The 18,153-nt window shown below is 39.8% G+C and overlaps 1 protein-coding gene across 2 annotated transcripts in view; it reads left to right on the top strand.

The window, feature by feature from the left end:
- The window catches only part of arhgap18 (Rho GTPase activating protein 18), a 29,821-nt gene extending 12,228 nt beyond the window's left edge, over positions 1 to 17,593 (top strand). Inside the window, exons 3-18 of one of the 2 annotated variants that reach the window (XM_030046563.1) lie at positions 1,953 to 2,091; positions 3,115 to 3,197; positions 3,458 to 3,601; positions 5,161 to 5,221; positions 6,857 to 6,984; positions 9,266 to 9,337; positions 9,501 to 9,594; positions 9,843 to 9,934; positions 10,128 to 10,205; positions 10,662 to 10,821; positions 11,007 to 11,089; positions 11,964 to 12,170; positions 12,690 to 12,824; positions 14,444 to 14,565; positions 14,768 to 14,823; positions 15,169 to 17,593. In XM_030046563.1, the coding sequence (XP_029902423.1) occupies positions 1,953 to 2,091; positions 3,115 to 3,197; positions 3,458 to 3,601; positions 5,161 to 5,221; positions 6,857 to 6,984; positions 9,266 to 9,337; positions 9,501 to 9,594; positions 9,843 to 9,934; positions 10,128 to 10,205; positions 10,662 to 10,821; positions 11,007 to 11,089; positions 11,964 to 12,170; positions 12,690 to 12,824; positions 14,444 to 14,565; positions 14,768 to 14,823; positions 15,169 to 15,260 (1,746 nt within the window). In that variant the 3' untranslated portion in view covers positions 15,261 to 17,593. Of the gene's footprint in view, positions 1 to 1,952; positions 2,092 to 3,114; positions 3,198 to 3,457; positions 3,602 to 5,160; positions 5,222 to 6,856; positions 6,985 to 9,265; positions 9,338 to 9,500; positions 9,595 to 9,842; positions 9,935 to 10,127; positions 10,206 to 10,661; positions 10,822 to 11,006; positions 11,090 to 11,963; positions 12,171 to 12,689; positions 12,825 to 14,437; positions 14,566 to 14,767; positions 14,824 to 15,168 lie in introns of both variants that reach the window. The other variant, XM_030046561.1, reaches the window with a different exon arrangement.
- The last annotated feature ends 560 nt before the right edge of the window (positions 17,594 to 18,153 follow it).

Here is an 18,153-nt window from a genome sequence, read left to right as displayed (position 1 = left end):
GACTCGTGTCGCAGCAATTCATACGCTTTGGGCACCTGCCGGGTGATTGTGACGTCACATGTTTGTGCGGTGTCCAGCGCTGAACGGTAAGCAAAGTTTTCTGACGTATGTCAGAGAGAAGTTTAGCAGGCGCTTTGGTCAGACGCTACGGGAGAAAATATATTCACTGTTCATGAATATATGCTCGTGAATAAATGATAACCTACGAGAGTGGTTAACACAAAAACAAAATTTATAGTTAACATAAATTTTAGCCGGTCATTCTGAAGGTCCAAATCTGTGTAGTTTTGTGTCGGTCGGGAGTCTCTGCAAACGCATTTAGTTTCTCTCAGAGCCTGATGCACACAACACAGTACACAGTAATGAAGGCGCTTTGTTGTTCCCCCATAGATACTACAAGAGCATTTCAAAGTTTTGGAAACAGCCTCGCAATATAAATAAAAAAATTTAAATAAATAAATAAATAACGGCAACCAGCTTGCTGTTGGGCCAACACTGTATGCACGTTTCTGTCCGAGGCATGTAGCTACTTGATAGGTAATTTGCATATAAACGCCAGTTTGCTCATTAGCTTGTTACGTTTTTAAAAAAGGGTCACATTTGTCTCTAGTCATGAAAAATAGCAGCTAAATATAGGTTGTGGATGTTTAGTCTGGCGCTTGTGGAAAAAGTCTAAAGTTTCAAAGATTCAGTTTTAGGACATGTTGACCACTATGCTACAGGATATTATTGGATATTACTGGAGGCACCACCACACCCAGTTTACCGGGTTAGGTAACCCAGTAAAAAGCTATTGTGTCCCAGTGGGGAAAAAAGTTTTGTTTTGTTTTCTATAGTGTCTTACAAGGCCACAGTGGCTATAATTCAGCCTGTTATAATTCTATATTTATTATTATGTGTGTATTGGAGGCAAAGCGCTTGATACCCCTTAATTAGAAGAAAATAAGTAGTGTCAGATGTATTTGCAGGTCATAGCCTGTGGGTGTTTGTGTACAAATTGTAGCCCATTGCTTGTGAATGAAAAATGAAATATGTGCTTAAAAGTAAAGTGAATCAGGTACAAGGAAATCTTGTTACTATCCAAATGATAGCAACATATGCAGAGAAAGTTAGAACAAAGCAGGACGCAGGAGAACCATGAACAGAGAGAGAGAGAGGCTTTATTGCTCAATCCAATTTAATCATAGACTTTAATCATATGTACATATTGATATGATGTGGAATATAGCACACTAGTCCAAAGACGAGGCAGATTCAAGGAGGATGCAATCAACTTGCCTAATTTCTATAATATATTGGCTGTCGGTCGGCATGTGCCTCTAATTACATGCGGGTAATTGTGTTTGTGGAGGATGAGATTATTCCTATACAACAGATTATCATTATATAGTCCATAGTAAGCTGTATAAATATGAAAAAAAACAAACAAAAAAAACCAAAACTGATTTGGTAGAAATTTTAAAGGAATGGATTTAATGGAGAAAAAGAAGTATATGTTTTCCTAACCTTCTGTGTGTTCATTTAAGACTTTTTATGTCTCCCTAAAGTTACTGTAACAAAATCCTGGGCCATTACCTGTGTCACATCATGTTATTCAGTCCCTCTTAGCTTTACACCATTTTATAGAGTGGAAATAATATTTAACAAGCAGGTTTTTAATACTTTGTGCAAATAAAGGGAATGTTGAAACCGGAATTGAGAAAATCCCTCCCTGTGTGTATTTATGATAATGTTTTTGTCTGCACTCTGTGTCCGTGTGTGTATGCTTGCCACTCCTGTCCTGCATCTTTTTGTGTTTGTATGTGTGTGTGTGTGGTGTGTGTGTGTGTGTGTGGTGTGTGTGTGTGTGTGCGTGTGCGCATCTCCCAAGTGTTTGTTCCTGTATCTCAGTCTCCATGTCTCTTTGTGTATGTATGGTTCCAAGTCTGTACTGTTTTGCTTCTGTCTACCAGGACTCTCTGGATGAGCTGGCGATGGACGACTACTGGAAGGAGGTGGAGAATATCACTCGCTCGGGGGGAGCGGCGGGAAGGGCAGACGGCGGAGGAGAGGGGGAAGCGCAGGAGGAGGAGCAGCAGAAAATTCCTGAAGGTAAGAATTCGCCGTGCCCATGGATACAGTCATAGGGGCTCTCACCTCTGAACCGAAAGCACATGAATCTGTCCTTTTCCTCACATCTACTGATATACACAGAGGAGGCGGTCCTAGCACCCTGAGTGTTTTATTCCTCATTTATTAGACAGTGGGAATGTAGCTTGGAAGTGCCAAGAAGGGGACGCACAGTGTTTACTGAGACCAGAAATACAGTAAAAGAGCAGAGTAAATTTAATGAGCAAAAAGAAATTTTCCATCCACCTGATGGATCTTTTATTTGGGATTGTGATAGTGCTTGCTCATAAAGATTGAGGATGATGTGAGGATGATGAAGCTCAGCTTTTATTTTTGCATGTATGCTTAAATCAATAAAAGGCTGAATGTCTATGAATAAATACACGCACAGTAACAAGTAGAAAAGGACTTGATAATTAACATACAACATGAAATATTTTTTGTTATCTAGTCAACTGATATGATCGGATTTATAGTGGTGCTTGTGTTTGTGGATAGTGATCTGACGAGACTTGTTCAGAGGTGTAAATGTCAGTGTAAAATGTCTGTATGAGTGTGTGGAGAGAGAGAGAGAGAGGCAGATAAGGAGAACAAGGCTTGTACAGACTCGTGCAGCCTGGCTCTGTGTCAGCTTGTACATGAAGCGTGTATATTCCTGTGCATACTTTTGAGTTGATGTCTTTTTTTTTACCTTTTTATAAAGACCAGTGCTATTGTTCTCTGAAACAAACACTCACATCCTGTATATATGTGTGTCCAGCGGTGTCTGCAGTCCCTCCTTTTCCTTTCCTGCAGCTGTGGCAGTGTCTGGGCGGCTGACAAGGGGGAGCAACAAAGGCTCGTGTCCTTGTTGCCCTTCTCCCTCTGTGTCTGTCTATTTGTGTCACATGGGAAAACACTTAGAACCGCTGACAAAAATTTTTATCTCAGGAAAAAATAAAGAAATAAATAAAAAAGCACTCACCTTTCCTTTTTCCTTTTTGTCTCCACTATTCATTGTTTCAGAGGGAGAGCAGGAGGAGGCGTGGCTGACAGAGGCGGGACTAGCAAGGCTGTTTGATGATTCATTGGCAGCTGATCAGGATCCGGTACCAGTCATCTGCTACTAATTATTTAGTGTTAATGAAATTCATAGTTGCAGTGAACTTTGGGTTACCGTTTACATCAATAAATGATAGGCAGAGAAGAAAATATACTCATACTGTTAATGCTTTGGAACTTGCCATAACTAAAAGCTAACTTAGATCAAACTTTGACGGACAGACAGGACAAAGTGTTCGACAGTCAGATAGACAGTAAATACCTACTGACTGACTGAGGGTGATGATGGGAATATATTCATTGACAGGAGGAAGACAGCGCCGTCTTCCTGTCTACTCTGACTAGAACTCAAGCAGCAGCCGTAGAACGTCGTGTCCAGCAGACGTTGCTACGGCGACGCAACCGACAACACGTCCCCGATGTACGGGATATATTCAGACCATCTGAAAAGGTTAGAACACACACACACGCACACACACACATACTCTACAAACAGCATGAACCTCTTCATTGCGAAACCAGCTGCTAAAAAACTTACTACTTACCCTAACTTTTTAGGCTGCAGATTTTCTTGAACAAGTTCATTTCAAACTGAGGATTTATGTCTCAGTTATGTGTATTGGTGTGTGTATAACAATAAAATGTAGCAAACTATAATAAAAAAAAAAAAAAAATTGTAAATGTTCATGTCCTTTTCCCAACCATTCTTACGCTGGACACAAAAAATTCATAAGCAGGCCTACTCACAAATAAAAAGTATGTAAATGAGTTTTCAAACAAAAATAAAATACCACTCATTTCAGTCCTCATCTGAATAAGACTGGATCTTTTACACTAAGCGTTTATCAGTCAATCAATCAGTAACATAAAGTGCCTGTTGCAAAACTGAGGTAACATTAGGCAGAAGAAAAACACAGCAGTTTGACTGGATGAAAAACAAAGTGATTAGTTTGAACAAATATGAATTTATGGCATTTTTATTTTTATTTTTCTCCTAAATTTTGCTTCTCTCTCTCACTGAATACAGGCACTTCCTGCTGTACAGTTGCTTTAATTGGCCGAGATGGTTGAGTGATTTAAATAAAACACAGGATTGGACAAGACAAGACACGGAAATACAGTCGCACTACAAACCTCAATACCATAAAGTTTCCAAATTGTGTTGGCGGTCCAGGTGGAACCATTACTGGGTCCAGACCTGGACCAGAGTCCTCTAACGCTTTCTCTAGTGCAAAAAAATTTAGAGCCTCATCATGGCTCAACATACTAATTGAATAAAATGGGTTTTGATAAAATCAGAGACTGTCATTCCATGTTGAAAGGACATTCAGTCAAAGACAAAGTCATTCACTGGCTGTCAGCTATGTACAGAAATGTTTTAGATATTTTCAACACAGCACAGATTTTCTTTAGCACAAAAAGGGCATATAGCTTCAGCATTTCCCCTTTTCTTGTTCCTCTGTCCCCATCTCCTCAGTAACCGTCTCCAAACACTCTGTGACAGGTTTATGACCAGGTTTATGCTTTCAGTGCAATTTATTAGGATTGAAAATGGTCGGCTAGGTAACAAACCTTGAAAATGACATTGTATATGTGATTCACTTGTTGATGGGTTTGAGTCCAGCTCCAATATAAACCTTTTCCCTGCTCTCACTTTATGTAGAAGCATGCCACAGAACAGCTCTCACCATAAGCATGTCTGTTCTTTCTTATCACGGCATCACATAGTTATTTGATGGGTACATATATGGGTAATAAATGTTTTGGTTCAAGTAAAATGTACATTACTGTTTCAGTAAACCTGCCTGAGCTCATGTAATCACCAGAATATTGTGTTCTGAGCTGTTTTGCACTGTCTTTCAGGTAGACACTTTGTCCACTAATTAACAGGCAGGGTAATATGTAACATGAAGACACTCAGGCGGGGGGGAGGAATGTTGTGTGTGAGTGTGTGTGTCTTGTTGAACATTATATTGTGTGTCTCTCTGTGCGTTGTTTGTTGTACTGCAGGACGAGGAGCCTAATAAACTCAAAGGGGGAAGTGAGAATGGACAAGACGTGACTCCGGCTGGTATGTGACACACACACTCACACACACACGGACAAACACACGGACAAACACACAGTGTGAGTCAGCATGGAGAATGACTAGTAGACATTTGCACAGACTTCAGAATAGAGCACAACCGAATGGGGCATTAGTCCTCGTGCCTACTAAGCATTTTTTTTGGTGGCATGCAAAACCCAGAGGAATTGTGGGTTAGAGACGAGTATTGTGTAATAAAAAACAATACAACAAAACTCTTTACTTCTTTATGACAAGACTTCAGGAGGTTAGGATGACTCACAAGTGTTGATTTATACCACAGCTGTACATGCTGTAAATCACTGTAGACCCAAATGTGAGGGTTTACCTAAATGAATGAAAGAGCACGTGTACAAGTGCAGTAAAATAACACTAAACAATGAGTCTGATTGCAAGGCAACCAACACTGATCTCTCTCTCTCTTCCTCTTTCTGTTAGAGTGATGTGCAGTATGGGATTAAACTGAACTTGGGTCCCACGTACACTCTTGTCTTTATTTACAGTTTGTATACAAACTGTTGAATGGGCATTGTGATATTCATTCGTATAAGGGATAGTGTAGAGTTTTCCCTTGTTTTACATACAGTATAATATACCTCATTTGGTACAGCATTTTCACACTTGTCAGTTTGATACGAACCAAAATTACAGATGTGCAACCTCCCCCGGACCAAACAGCTGGACATAGGTCCAACGAAAAGAGGTGGTCTCGGTCCAGATCAAGCTGAATTATGGTTCATTTCGGTTCTAGTGTGAAAACATTTTGTGGATGGTTCAAACTTTATGACCAATTAAAGTGATACACACCCCTCGTGCAGCTGTGGGGTATAAGGAACCCTGAAAGGAACCCTGTCTCTGTTAAGAGAAACAAAGTCAACATTCTCAAGCAGACAGACACTTCTGAGTCAAAGTAGTAACCTTGTAGTGAATTCAGACCAGTCTTGAGTATGGCTTGAAATTTGTGCTGCTGGTGGTAATGTCTCTATAAAAAGATTATAGTGGCAAATAAGTGAATCTGCTCATTCATTTTTCTCCACTAATTCAAACGGCAATAGACACCTACTCAACAAAATGAAAACAGGATGTAAGTAGGTCATGTTAAGTTCTTTAGAGTGCTCGCATAATGGCAAGGTGAAACCCAAACTGACTAGATCAGATATGTACAGTATAACAAAAAAATGAATCTTGGTTTGGACTTTCAGGTGTGAAAAGGCCATGAATAACTGAGAGGAGCTAAAGCAAAATGAGATTCATTTCTGTGGATTGTCACGTGACAACCCACAGAAATGTTGTTGAGCTTTTGCACCATTTGGCACATTTTTTATGGTTTGTCAAGTCGGCAGAATATGTCTCTTAAGCAGCAGGCCGTGTGTTCCCCTATCTACCTTACTGCAGGTCTTTGTAATGGTATGTGAATACTTTAAAGCCATAAACACCAGTGTGCCAGAATTAACTCCAATAAAACTGAAATTAAACACACGTGACCATCTGTCTCCATGTGTGTACATGACTGTATAAACATAGTCGTGTTGAACTACTTGTGTGGGCGTATAGTTCACTTCTGCTGTGTGCGTGTGTGTCTGTATATATTGATGTGTATGTGTGTTTGTGTTTCCATAGAAACAGAGACGGAGCTGAATGTTGAAGTGTCATTTTCGGAGCAGGCCCTCAGTTACAGGGACCGCCATCAAAAGTTAAAGGTCACCAGTAGCGCCAACACTCCCCACTCACCTGATGACAAGCTTCCGGTGAGTTACGTACAGTACCTGCAAACACACACACACAGGCTGGATGTACATTCACTTCTTCAACAGCTGCAGCGATTTATCAACAGTCTTAGTAGTAACCTTAATGTAAAATATACACTTCACCAATGTGCACACTTTCATCAGTCGTCACGGTGATACAGTGTCTTTGTGTGTGTGCCCAAGGCAGAGCCAGTGGAATAGCTTCAGAAAGTGGGGTCGGTGTACTTTTTTAAATACACTGACATGCAAATCTTGAATATGCAAAGCCACTTGGATATGCTCTGTTGTTGTAAGCTTTGTGCAGTGGTGTGTGTGTGTGGTGATTAATCAATAATCAGACATGTGCAGTCATGGACGAAAGTATTGGCACTGCTGGGATTTTTCCAGAAAATACACCATTTCTCCCAGAAATTATTGCAATTACAAGTGTTTTTTGTATACACATGTTTATTTCCTTTACGTGCATTGGGACAACAACAACAAAAAAAAAACACAATTGAAAAAAGTCAAATTTGACATCATTTTACACAAAACTAAAAAAATGGGTCAGACAAAATTCTTGGCACCCTCAACTTAATATTTGGTTGCACGCCCTTTGGAAAAAATAACTGAAACCAGTCGCTTCCTATAACCATCAAAAAGCTTCTTACACCTCTCAACTGGAATTTTGGACCACTCTCCCAGCTGGAACACCCACGACCTCTGACGCAGACCCAGCTTTCTGACACTAGGCCCTACATTGCGGCCCAAAATCTTTTGATAGTCTTCAGATTTCATGATTCCTTGCCACACAATCAAGGCACCCAGTGCCAGAGGCAGCAAAGCGACCCCAAAACATCTTTGAACCTCCTCCGTGTTTGACTGTAGGTACTGATCTTCTTGATTATATTGCACACAGTGGACAAAGGAACTTCAAGATCTCTGGAGATGGTCTTGTAACCTTGAGATTGTTCATATTTTTCCACAATTTTGCTTCTTAAGTCCTCAGACAATTCTCGGCTCTTCTTTCTCTTCTCCATGCTTGGTGTGACACACACAGGCACACAACACAAAGGTTGAGTCAACGTTTTAACTGGCTTCAGGTGTGATTTCTATATTGCCAGCACCTGTTACTTGCCACAGGTGAGTTTAAACGAGCATCACATGCTTGAAATAAAATGATTTACCCGCAGTTTTAAAAGGATGCCAATAATTTTGTCCAGTCCATTTTCTGAGTTTTGTGTAAAGTGATGTAAAATTTGGCTTTTGTCTTCTGTTTTTTTGTGTTGTTCCAATGCACATAAAGGAAATATACATGTGTATACCAAAAACATTTGTAATTGCAACAATTTCTGGGAGAAATGGTGTATTTTCTGGAACAATTCGAGGAGTGCCAATACTTTCGGCCATGACTGTATAGTGTATCATGCATTGTTGACCTGAGGTTATTGAGATATAGCAAAACAAGGCGGAAATAAACGTTAGCTGATAATTTTGCCTCAGCCAGAACCAAACCAGGAAGTGGTTGGCACCATGGCTGCTTCTGATTAGATAGACTGGAGGTGGGTTACAGTCTTATTGGTTGGGCAACAGAAACCGAATGTCTTATATCACACAGGGCTTTTTTTTGTTTGTTTGTTTATTTACTTTTTTAGTGTTCACAATGACAAACATACTAGAAGACACTGATTTGATATGTAAAATAAAATCTAAAATACTTTTTCATGACAGCCATTTTGACATGTATAGCAGAGTAAACACAGCTGTCACCAATGATACTAATTAAGACTCCATGTAGATCTAACAGAGTCAGGGTCAGGCTGTCATCCATGCTGTCTCTCTGCCACACTTAAATGGAGCAGAACCTTAATTAATGTCATTACTAACACCTACTATTTCATGTAAAAATGTCTACTGAGAAAAAAAAGTATATTGCACTGCATTGCAAATATAGGGTGAACAATATAATGTGAATAGGGTGAATATAGGGTGATCAAAAACAAAGCTGTTCTACATATGAATGGAAATAAGCGTTTTCCTGTGCAAGTTAAAAAAAAAAAACTACTATGTGCAGGTCAATATAGGTCTCTGCTGACATCTGGTGGTTGAGACTGGCATCACACCATAATTCCATTTGGCTCTATGTGGGAAAACAAGTGTTGGTATTAGTGCTCGTACAGTTCAGTCTTTTCACTTTGCCAATAAAAACAGGACGTTATGTAGATAATGATATAGAATTCACCTTATCACCTAATGCCAACTGAGGGAATCAATTCCTCTCTTTGTCTTTTTTTCTCTCTAGAACTTCAAGTTGCTTCGTGATAAAACAGGTCAGACCAGGATAGGAGATCTGTCCCTGCTGGATATGAAAAAGGTAACCTGGGCAGGCATGTACAGTATGCTGCATATCAGTCTGTGATGGTTACTGCAAGACAGATTTCCCTGTAAGGGACAAATTAGGTGTATCTCACACACTGTTCAACACCATTACTATAGTCACTTTACACCTCTTTGTCATGTTTTATGTTTCCCACCAGGTGCGTAGGCTAGCGCTTGTGGAGATGACTGCTCTGTTTGACACTGCTGGCATAGACCTCAAAGCTCACAAAGCTGTCAAAGTAAAGACTAAAGGTGTGTACACACTACACCACACTACACTACACATGCACAAACACACACACATATTAAGAATCACGTGAAGTCACATAAAGAGGCACACAGTCTGTAGGAGTCAACCTCAAGGCGTACAAAGCCATCAAGAACAAGCTAAAGAGTTCAGGTAAACATTTATTTTTCTGAATGTGTGTGTGTGTGTGTGTGTGTGTGTGTGTGTGTGTGTGTGTGTGTGTGTGTGTGTGTGTGTGTGTGTTTCTATACAGAAAGTGGCCTATTTGGTGTCCCCCTTGCCACTCTGTTGGAACAGGACCAAAGGCGGGCTCCTGGGACCAAAGTGCCATTCATACTGCAGAGAGTAAGTACACCAGCCAATCATGGTTTCACTCAGTGCTGCAGTGCATCTGTCCAGTGAGCTTTTCACCAGTTAATTTCCCATGTAACACGGCCACACTCTGTCTGTGCTGGTGATAATGTACACTTTGTGATGTTTTTACAAACGTCCCGCATGCTATCTCTGTGTGTGTCTGCATTTCTACCTCTCTCCTTAGCTTATCAATCATATTGAGGAGGAAGGATTGGGCACAGAAGGGTTGCTACGGATCCCTGGAGCTGCAACCAGAGTCAAGGTCAGAAACACTGCTTTATAAAATTAAAATGCTACTTCCATATACGTTTTTAATACAGTTACCTAGCTGGAGATACAGATGAGGCCTGGCATAAAAATGAGCACCTGTTGCATATAGATTTCCATCCATCATCCATATTTATTGATTGTACTGAAACTAAACAAAGCAACGAAGCAAAACATTGAAAAACATTGAAAACATTGTTTGTTGACCTGTGATGATGTTGGTGGTATTGAGTGTTATATATTTGACTGTCACTCTGTGTGAAATAGTAAGAATTGATACGTTGGTAACACTAAATACCGAAAAAAACACTAGCTGCACCATCCAGTCAGTTGTATCCACGTCATCCATGTGTGTATACAGTAAACCACCAGTCTTTCATATCAGGTTGTTGGCATAAGTACAGGTGTTTACCTTGTGTGCCTGTGTGTATCTGTGTCTGTCCATGTCCAGTCAGTGTGCCAGGAGCTTGAGTCTTCTTTCTACGATGGCCTGTTTCCATGGCAACAGCTGAAACAGCATGATGCTGCTAGCCTTCTGAAGCTGTTCATCAGGGAGTTACCACATCCACTGCTGACTGTGGAGTATCTCAACGCTTTTATTGCCGTCAACAGTATGTAGATCCTCAGAGGGTTTCACAATATCCACACTGTGAAACGATATATAGAAATGAAAACTGTTTCTCTGTCTGTCTCCCATTGCATGGCATTTTTTCCTCATCAGTGTTAGAACTTTTCCATCTGTGTGTGTGTGTGTGTGTGTGTGTGTGTGTGTGTGTGTGTGTGTGTGTCTTCCTAGAGCTCCCCACAAAGAAGCAACAGCTCCAGGCCCTGAACCTGCTGGTGCTGCTGTTACCTGAAGCTAATCGGGATACTCTGAAGGTATACACACATATAGACTCAGTGTTAAAGGTGCCATGTGTAGCATGTAGCATTTTATCTTTGATAATTAATTACCGCATTAATGTTGGTGCAGCAGTAGAATTTGCTGTAAACCAACAAGATCCTTGGTGAAAGGGTTGCCAGCCCTTACCAGGCTCTACATTGTATTTTACCTTGTGTGCCACTGGGTCAGCTTTTTCTAGGAATCTGCTGAATTGTTTTGCGGCAGAGGATGTTAATTAAAACACAAAACAGAAATTAATTGTTGTTACTTTGCAAGTAATGCACAGCCTTATTCCTGTTTTGCTCATTTTAATGCATAGTTTCAATATCTTGTTATCAAACCTTGTCAATACATTTCTATCAAGTGTTCAAGCTATGTTGGAGAAAGCAGAAGAATGGGTTAACATCTCATTGCAATAATAAATCATTTTTATGCAGGGATTTGTAATAGATCATGAAGGAGCTACAGGAGATATTAGCCTTTCATAAACAGATGATTGTTGATTGTACTAATGTCAGTACTACAGCTGATAATGTGTTTATTTTTACTACTTGGATTGCTTATATCAGTAGATTATTTGCCTCCGGTATTATCAAAAATTAATTTGAAATGATGTCTCCTGCCAATGATCTCCACTAGGAGGTGTGCTAGAGCATTTTTTTTTCTCAGCTGGCAGGTCATATTTACAGTTGATCTGGGAGGATGTGAGACAGGAAGAAATGGGGTTTATTATGGGAAATGTCTTTTCAGTTTTGAGGAACATGACATGCTACATGTAGTCACTTTTTTAAATTAGGATATCTGGTTTTATACACTCTGAATCCTTCTTGTGTATTTCTAACATGACTGGGTTTCCTTTTGTTTCTCCAGGCATTAGTGGAGTTTTTCCAGTGTGTGATCGACCATCAGGCTCAGAACAAGATGACTCTTAACAATGTCTCTGTTGTCATGGCACCCAATATCTTCATGTTCAAAGGCTTCCGCTCTAAGGTTACAGAACAACAGGAGTTCTCCATGGCAACGGGCACAGCCAACATCGTCAGGCTGCTGATTAGATACCAAAATCTCCTATGGACAGTAAGGACCCACCAAAAGCCCTGCAGCTTAAAGTGTTCTGCCTTTCAAAGACCCAACACCAAAGCCCTCTGTAGACACAGAAATGAAAGTCTCATTATGCTTTTGTGCAGATGCACTTTTTTCAACTAGTTACCCAAGTGCCATTGTGAATATAACGTATATAAGATCTTTTCTGTGCTCTTTTGGGTGAAAATCTGTTCTTCACTTTCACTTAATTTAAGCCCTAGTTGAGTAGAAGTTATATTCCTTTAAAAGCTTCAAAGCAGTCATATATTTTTACATGTCTCTCAACTCAGTCTTATTTTCTATTTGGGCTTTAGTGCTTTTACAGCGTACTGAGTTATACATTCAAGCATGGCTTGCCATTTTGTTATGGCAGTGTTATTATGTCTTTTAATAAGTTCTCAGCGCAGACTCATTGACCAACTTACATTTTCCCTTGGGAAGTGGAAGATTGCACATTGTGATAGGTATGCACAATCACCTGCACACTTCACATGTTTATCTCTCTCCCCCCAGATCCCCAAGTTCATCCTGACCCAGGTCAGACAGCAGAACATGGAGAGTCAGCGGAAACAAAACAAAGAGAAAGCTGTAAAAAAGCTTCTGAAGAAGATTACCACGGACAAACCATCTGACAAGCCTGTTTCTGAGGTAGGAGGTTTATACATGTATATAATATATTTTAATCACTAGGCAGCTCACAGAAACCTAAAGTGAAGAATTGCCTGTGAAATCTTCTGCTTATGACATTCTAATATAACAACAGAAGCAGGTTTTTGCTAAAGTACTCCATATATAAATTCCCAAAACATCAGTATTCCAGTTCACCAGTTAGGAGTGAATAAGTGAGTGAGGACGGCATGTTCAGGCCAGAGTGTATGTAACAAGTATCTCCATGACCTTCAGATGACCATGTATGGCAGTGCCAGGTAAAGAAACAAGAGCTCCACTTCTTACTTGATTGCTAACATTGATCACATCAGGAGCTATTATTAAAGAAGCTAACCAGTTTAACCAGTCTGAAGAGCACTGATACTGCAGTATTTTTGGTGTGTAGGTTATTTAGCCCTCTCCTCAACAGCTTACATTCATCACCAGTGACTGTTTAAGACATCATGAATATTTTCATCCTCCCAACAAAATCATAAGACACTTTCCTGCGTCTTTTATTCCATCTTTGTAGAAAAAATGTGAAAATCTCAATAACTAAATCCAAACACTGGCTATATTGTAAACCAAGTGACATTCCAATGAGTGTTTTGCATTTTTCCGGAAAATGGAAACAGATTTTATCTTCCAAAACAAACAAGTCCAAAGTTGTTCAGTTTCATATTACAATTCATTTTATAGCTGTAATTTTTTTACTTTGGATTACATATTAATCTCACTGAAAGGCCAGAACTGTAGTACATTTTCTTTATGAGAGCGTATCTACATGTCATGCTACAAAGTTACCAGAAAGTAGTTTTTAAAAGCAGATTTTCTTAAATGTCTCCCAGGATGAGCAACATGCCCCTAGCAGTTCTGGGGAAGAGTCCCCGCAAACATTATTTTTATTCCATCTCTGCTTCATTAGGCAGTTCAAAGAGAAGATATACAGAGGCAGAAAAGATGAGAGAACGGGGATATAACAAGCAACAAAGGTCCCAGGCTATTTATTAACCCATTCACACAGTGTGCACATTAACCAACTGAGCCTCCAGGACGGTCCAAAAGTTTCCCTTTTTAAAGAATTTTGCTCCTGCCACTTTCAGAGTCCGTGCACGCCATATTGCTTGTTGACAGCCCATGGGGGTGCATGATGCGGCTATTATACGTGTTTCAGTACTGTAGGATTTCTCCATGATGAAAACTATAGGATTTTATCCACTTATTTTGCAATTTTAGCCTATTATCTACAAAATGGATAATCTTCATGTTTCTCCGCCCATGTTTCTTTTCCCAAAGCCAGCAGTCCTATTTTAGGACCCCAATGTCATTTTTTCTTACCCGTAATCCAGCCATTGGTTTCCATTCATTCCACTACAATTAAAACTTTCTTCACACCAGTAGTCCATCACTGTAATAATAAAGTCGTCCACATTAGTTTTCCTAAAAGCAGCAGCACTGTTGTGTTTTGATTACTTGAAGTTGGGCGGAGTGAAACTGCCTCTCTGCTAGAAAATGATCAATTCTGTGGTTTACGAATGGTGAAGTATCCATGGTCATTGAGCTGACAGCATGCATCTCTCTGTCTCTCTCTCTCTCTCACTCTCTCTGTTTAGAACCAGGAGAGCTTGCATGGCTTTATCCGTGTTCAGGCGCCTCAGTTCAGTAAAGTGTCTATGGCAGTGCAGCTTACTGAAGAGCTACAGGCTGCTGATGTATTAACGCGATTCCTCAGCCAGGACGGGTACGTGCACACACACTCGACACACTCACACATGCACACCTGCATATTTGCCTGGGATATATACTCTAAGCCTGATTCTCTATTGGTCTCTCCTTAATTCAGAATCAGAAGCAGAAATCCTTTATTGATCCCCGAGGGGAGATTTGGTATTTCTGTCTCTCATTCTCTTCATTCCTCCCTCTCGCTCTCTTTGCCCTTTCAGTTCAGTGGCAGTGAAGAGAGAAGAGCTGTGCCTCTATGAGATCGGTGGAAACATTAGTAAGTGGTGCTCCTTCTACACATACATACATTATCTGGACTAGTGGGCTGGATATCCCACTACATTTGTACTGTTCTGTTGAGGTGTTTCACCTGTGATGAAAAGGTCAGATCAGGGTTACACAACGTTAAATGAAAGTATAAGTTAAGAGTTCCTTTTTTCAGCTGGTAATTCATCTTGTACGCCATTAGGCCAAAGGGTGAAAGATTTATTCCCTGGTAGTACAGGTTCTGGTAATGTCATTTATTGGAGTTATAGGAGCTACATCATGCTTGTCTCTCATCTGTTCCTCTGTTTATCTTCCCTTTTCTCTCTCACTCTGTCTGTCTCTTCTTCTCCCTCAGAGGAGAGATGTCTAGACGAGGAGACGTACATGAAAGATCTCCTCCAGCTGAACCCTACAGCAGAATGGGTCATCAAAGCTGTACAACGATAAGCTAGTTCCTGGTCAGATGACTCCTCTTCCCTCGCCCAGTTGGACGCTGGCCGCTCCACACTCCCACCACGTCTCACTGCCCAGAGAGGTCACGTGCTGCTCTCTGGTGTTTCCTGATTCTGGGATTACTGTGACCATTCACAAAGCATTCTGAACCCAGCATGGGTGGTGTTTCAAATGGTTCCACACATTGAATTGGGCCTGAAATCTGCCAAAAAAGAAATGCAAATAGTCAAATAGCACTTTTAAAACTGTTGGTGAAGCCCTAGTTGTCAGACAAGTTAAAAAGGAAATTATGGCACATGTGACTTTGGATTGAGCCTCAACATTTGATTTGGACCTTTCTGAACCAAACTGAGACGCTGCATATTAATAGTAAAGATGATAATAGTTTTTGTGACAATTACAAGCACAGAAAAGTGTTCCTGCATTGTTCTGAAGGCACAATGTCGTTGTCCCTTCTCCAAAAAGTGTTGCCTGCAATCGAACTCTGACTTGCAGCAGTGGCCAGAGCAAAGATATGGTGCTCGACGTGGCTGCAACTGATGGCAATGCATATCTATATAGTAGATAATTAACATTAGAATCTTTCAGTAAACTGACATAGACCACTTTTAAGTTTTACACCAGTTAGCTGACAATAGCTGACAAACTATTGAAATTATTGGATTTACTGCAGATAACTGCAGAACTCTCTACACTTGATGACAGATGACCTTGTATTGGGTGGTGAGTCTACTGGCTATTTCTTTCCACAGGAATTTACAAGGTCTCATTTTAAAAATTTACCATTAATGTGGTCACAAACATGAGGTCCAGAAATACTGTATTTTTGCACTTTGCGTTATGCTACACACCAGCATTTTGTGACTGTGCTCTCATACCACTAGCACGAAGCAGAGGACAGATGTGCAAGCCACTTGTTTGAGAGCCTATCACTTGAGTGTCCAGTATTCCCAGTGCTTGTCGCAGTGCTTGAGCCATAATATTTATTCTCAGTCATCTGCGATAACTTTACTATTATGATTTATTGCAAACAACCAGTGTCTAATTGCATTTGTCCACGCTGACATACTGAAATAATATTGTTTAAGGCTACAAAATGTCAAAATCAGTTATGCAGTTGCCTTACAGAAATAAATTCAGGGTCCATCTGTCACTCAAGCACTCTTATCTCTTGTTATTTTCCTGTAAAATAATTGAAATTTTTTCAGTAAAAACACTGAAAAATGAACAACATTGTATGTCAACAGATCAGTGCCTATCCAGTTTAGATGATTGACATATAATCAAATTCAGCATTGGAATATGTGACAGCCGAGCACAATAGCAGATAAGCAGGGGAGCAGATAGTGTACTACTGTAAATAACATGGGAGCCCAGTGTGTGACACTTTATCAGGAGGTGAATTTTTCAACATTTTTCAACATTTTTTTTTTTTTTTAGCAACATACAGTAAAAGGCAGTACTGTAAGTCACACAATGATAACATCACTGTTTATTTACGGTACATCCATATTGTGGTCATTATGACCTTTAAACCTTGGTTATTTGCTGTTGTTTATGTGTAAATCCATCTTTGGGACTGTTTCACATCAGTACAGTTTTAACAACGGGTATGTCAAAATGTGAATTAACAAATGCAAATGTGTTCACTAGAGGCCTTGTTGAATGCTGTGGAATGTCACTGAAATCAAATCCATTCTGGCTTTTTTTATTTTTCATCTCATGAAAGTTTGACAGCCAGTGTTCAGGGTCACAGGGAATCTATATCAAGACACCTTACAACTTTTTGTACCAAAAAAGGGCTGATGGAATCATGGCGGATATTTTTGATAAAGCAAATGTATGAATGACTGTATGAACGTTCTTGTCAACTGATAGACTCATGCATCGTGCAGTGAGTTCCCACAGTATCTGAATACTGATATTTTGGTGATTATTTGGTTTTTGGCTTTGTGCTCCTAACAGTTTGGACACCAGTTGACGTATTGGCAACAAATTTTATTTACCAGGAATGGAAAGTCTCATTTTGATCCCTGTGTCACAGATCTGACCTTTTCTTGGTTTTCAGTCTGATTCTATGTGATTTTCCCACAGCCAATAGAAGATCAGATGTGTACCACGACATGGAGTGTTAGACCTTTCTTGTGGAGACGTGGAGTGAAAATGTATCCCTGTCCAAATATTTTTTTGAGCTGTCTGACTCTCCTTGCCTTGTATTGTCCCTTTTACTGTGAATTTTTTTTCATAATAATGGTGATTCTTTGTCTTATTACTGCTTCTGAAATGACCACTAAAACTGTAAATAAACTCGGAATTATTGACTACAATATCATGTCATTTGTTGAAAGCTTTTGTAAACATGTGTTGCACCACACCATTAACCAACAGCATATTTCCATTTAGTGGATGTGTGTGCAAGTGTCTAACCTCTGTTTTCCTCTGAAATACACTGGGCCAGTATGACATTTATGGCTTCAATAACGGTAGAAAAGGCATTCCTTACGAAATATAAATTCCAAAATGTCAAAAATCTCAGAACCAAACTGACCTTTCTGAGAAGATTATTACATAAAAGAATAAAAGATAGTTTATGTGTGTTTGTGTTAGTATCACAAGTGTGTGTGTGGCTCTCTGGGCTCTAAATGTAGAATATTCCCACAGCAGCCCCTGCAATAAAAACCCAAATTACATTTATCCTGTGCAAATGAATTTATCCAAATGAGAATGCGGCCCACTGGGGTGGTCCACAAAAAATGGCTAATAGGTTGTAGTATCCTGCCTAAAAATAAATGACTAAATAAAATCTGAGAGAAAACATTGTTTTGAAATTAAGCCTAGAGCTTCAGATAAATTCTATATTATATCACATTTATCATAGTCAAAGCAT

This window comes from Myripristis murdjan, chromosome 24 (genome assembly GCF_902150065.1).
Source record: "Myripristis murdjan chromosome 24, fMyrMur1.1, whole genome shotgun sequence".
Lineage (NCBI taxonomy): Eukaryota > Metazoa > Chordata > Actinopteri > Holocentriformes > Holocentridae > Myripristis > Myripristis murdjan.
Note: the sequence above shows the minus strand (reverse complement) of the source record. Positions and strands in the feature narration are given on the sequence as shown.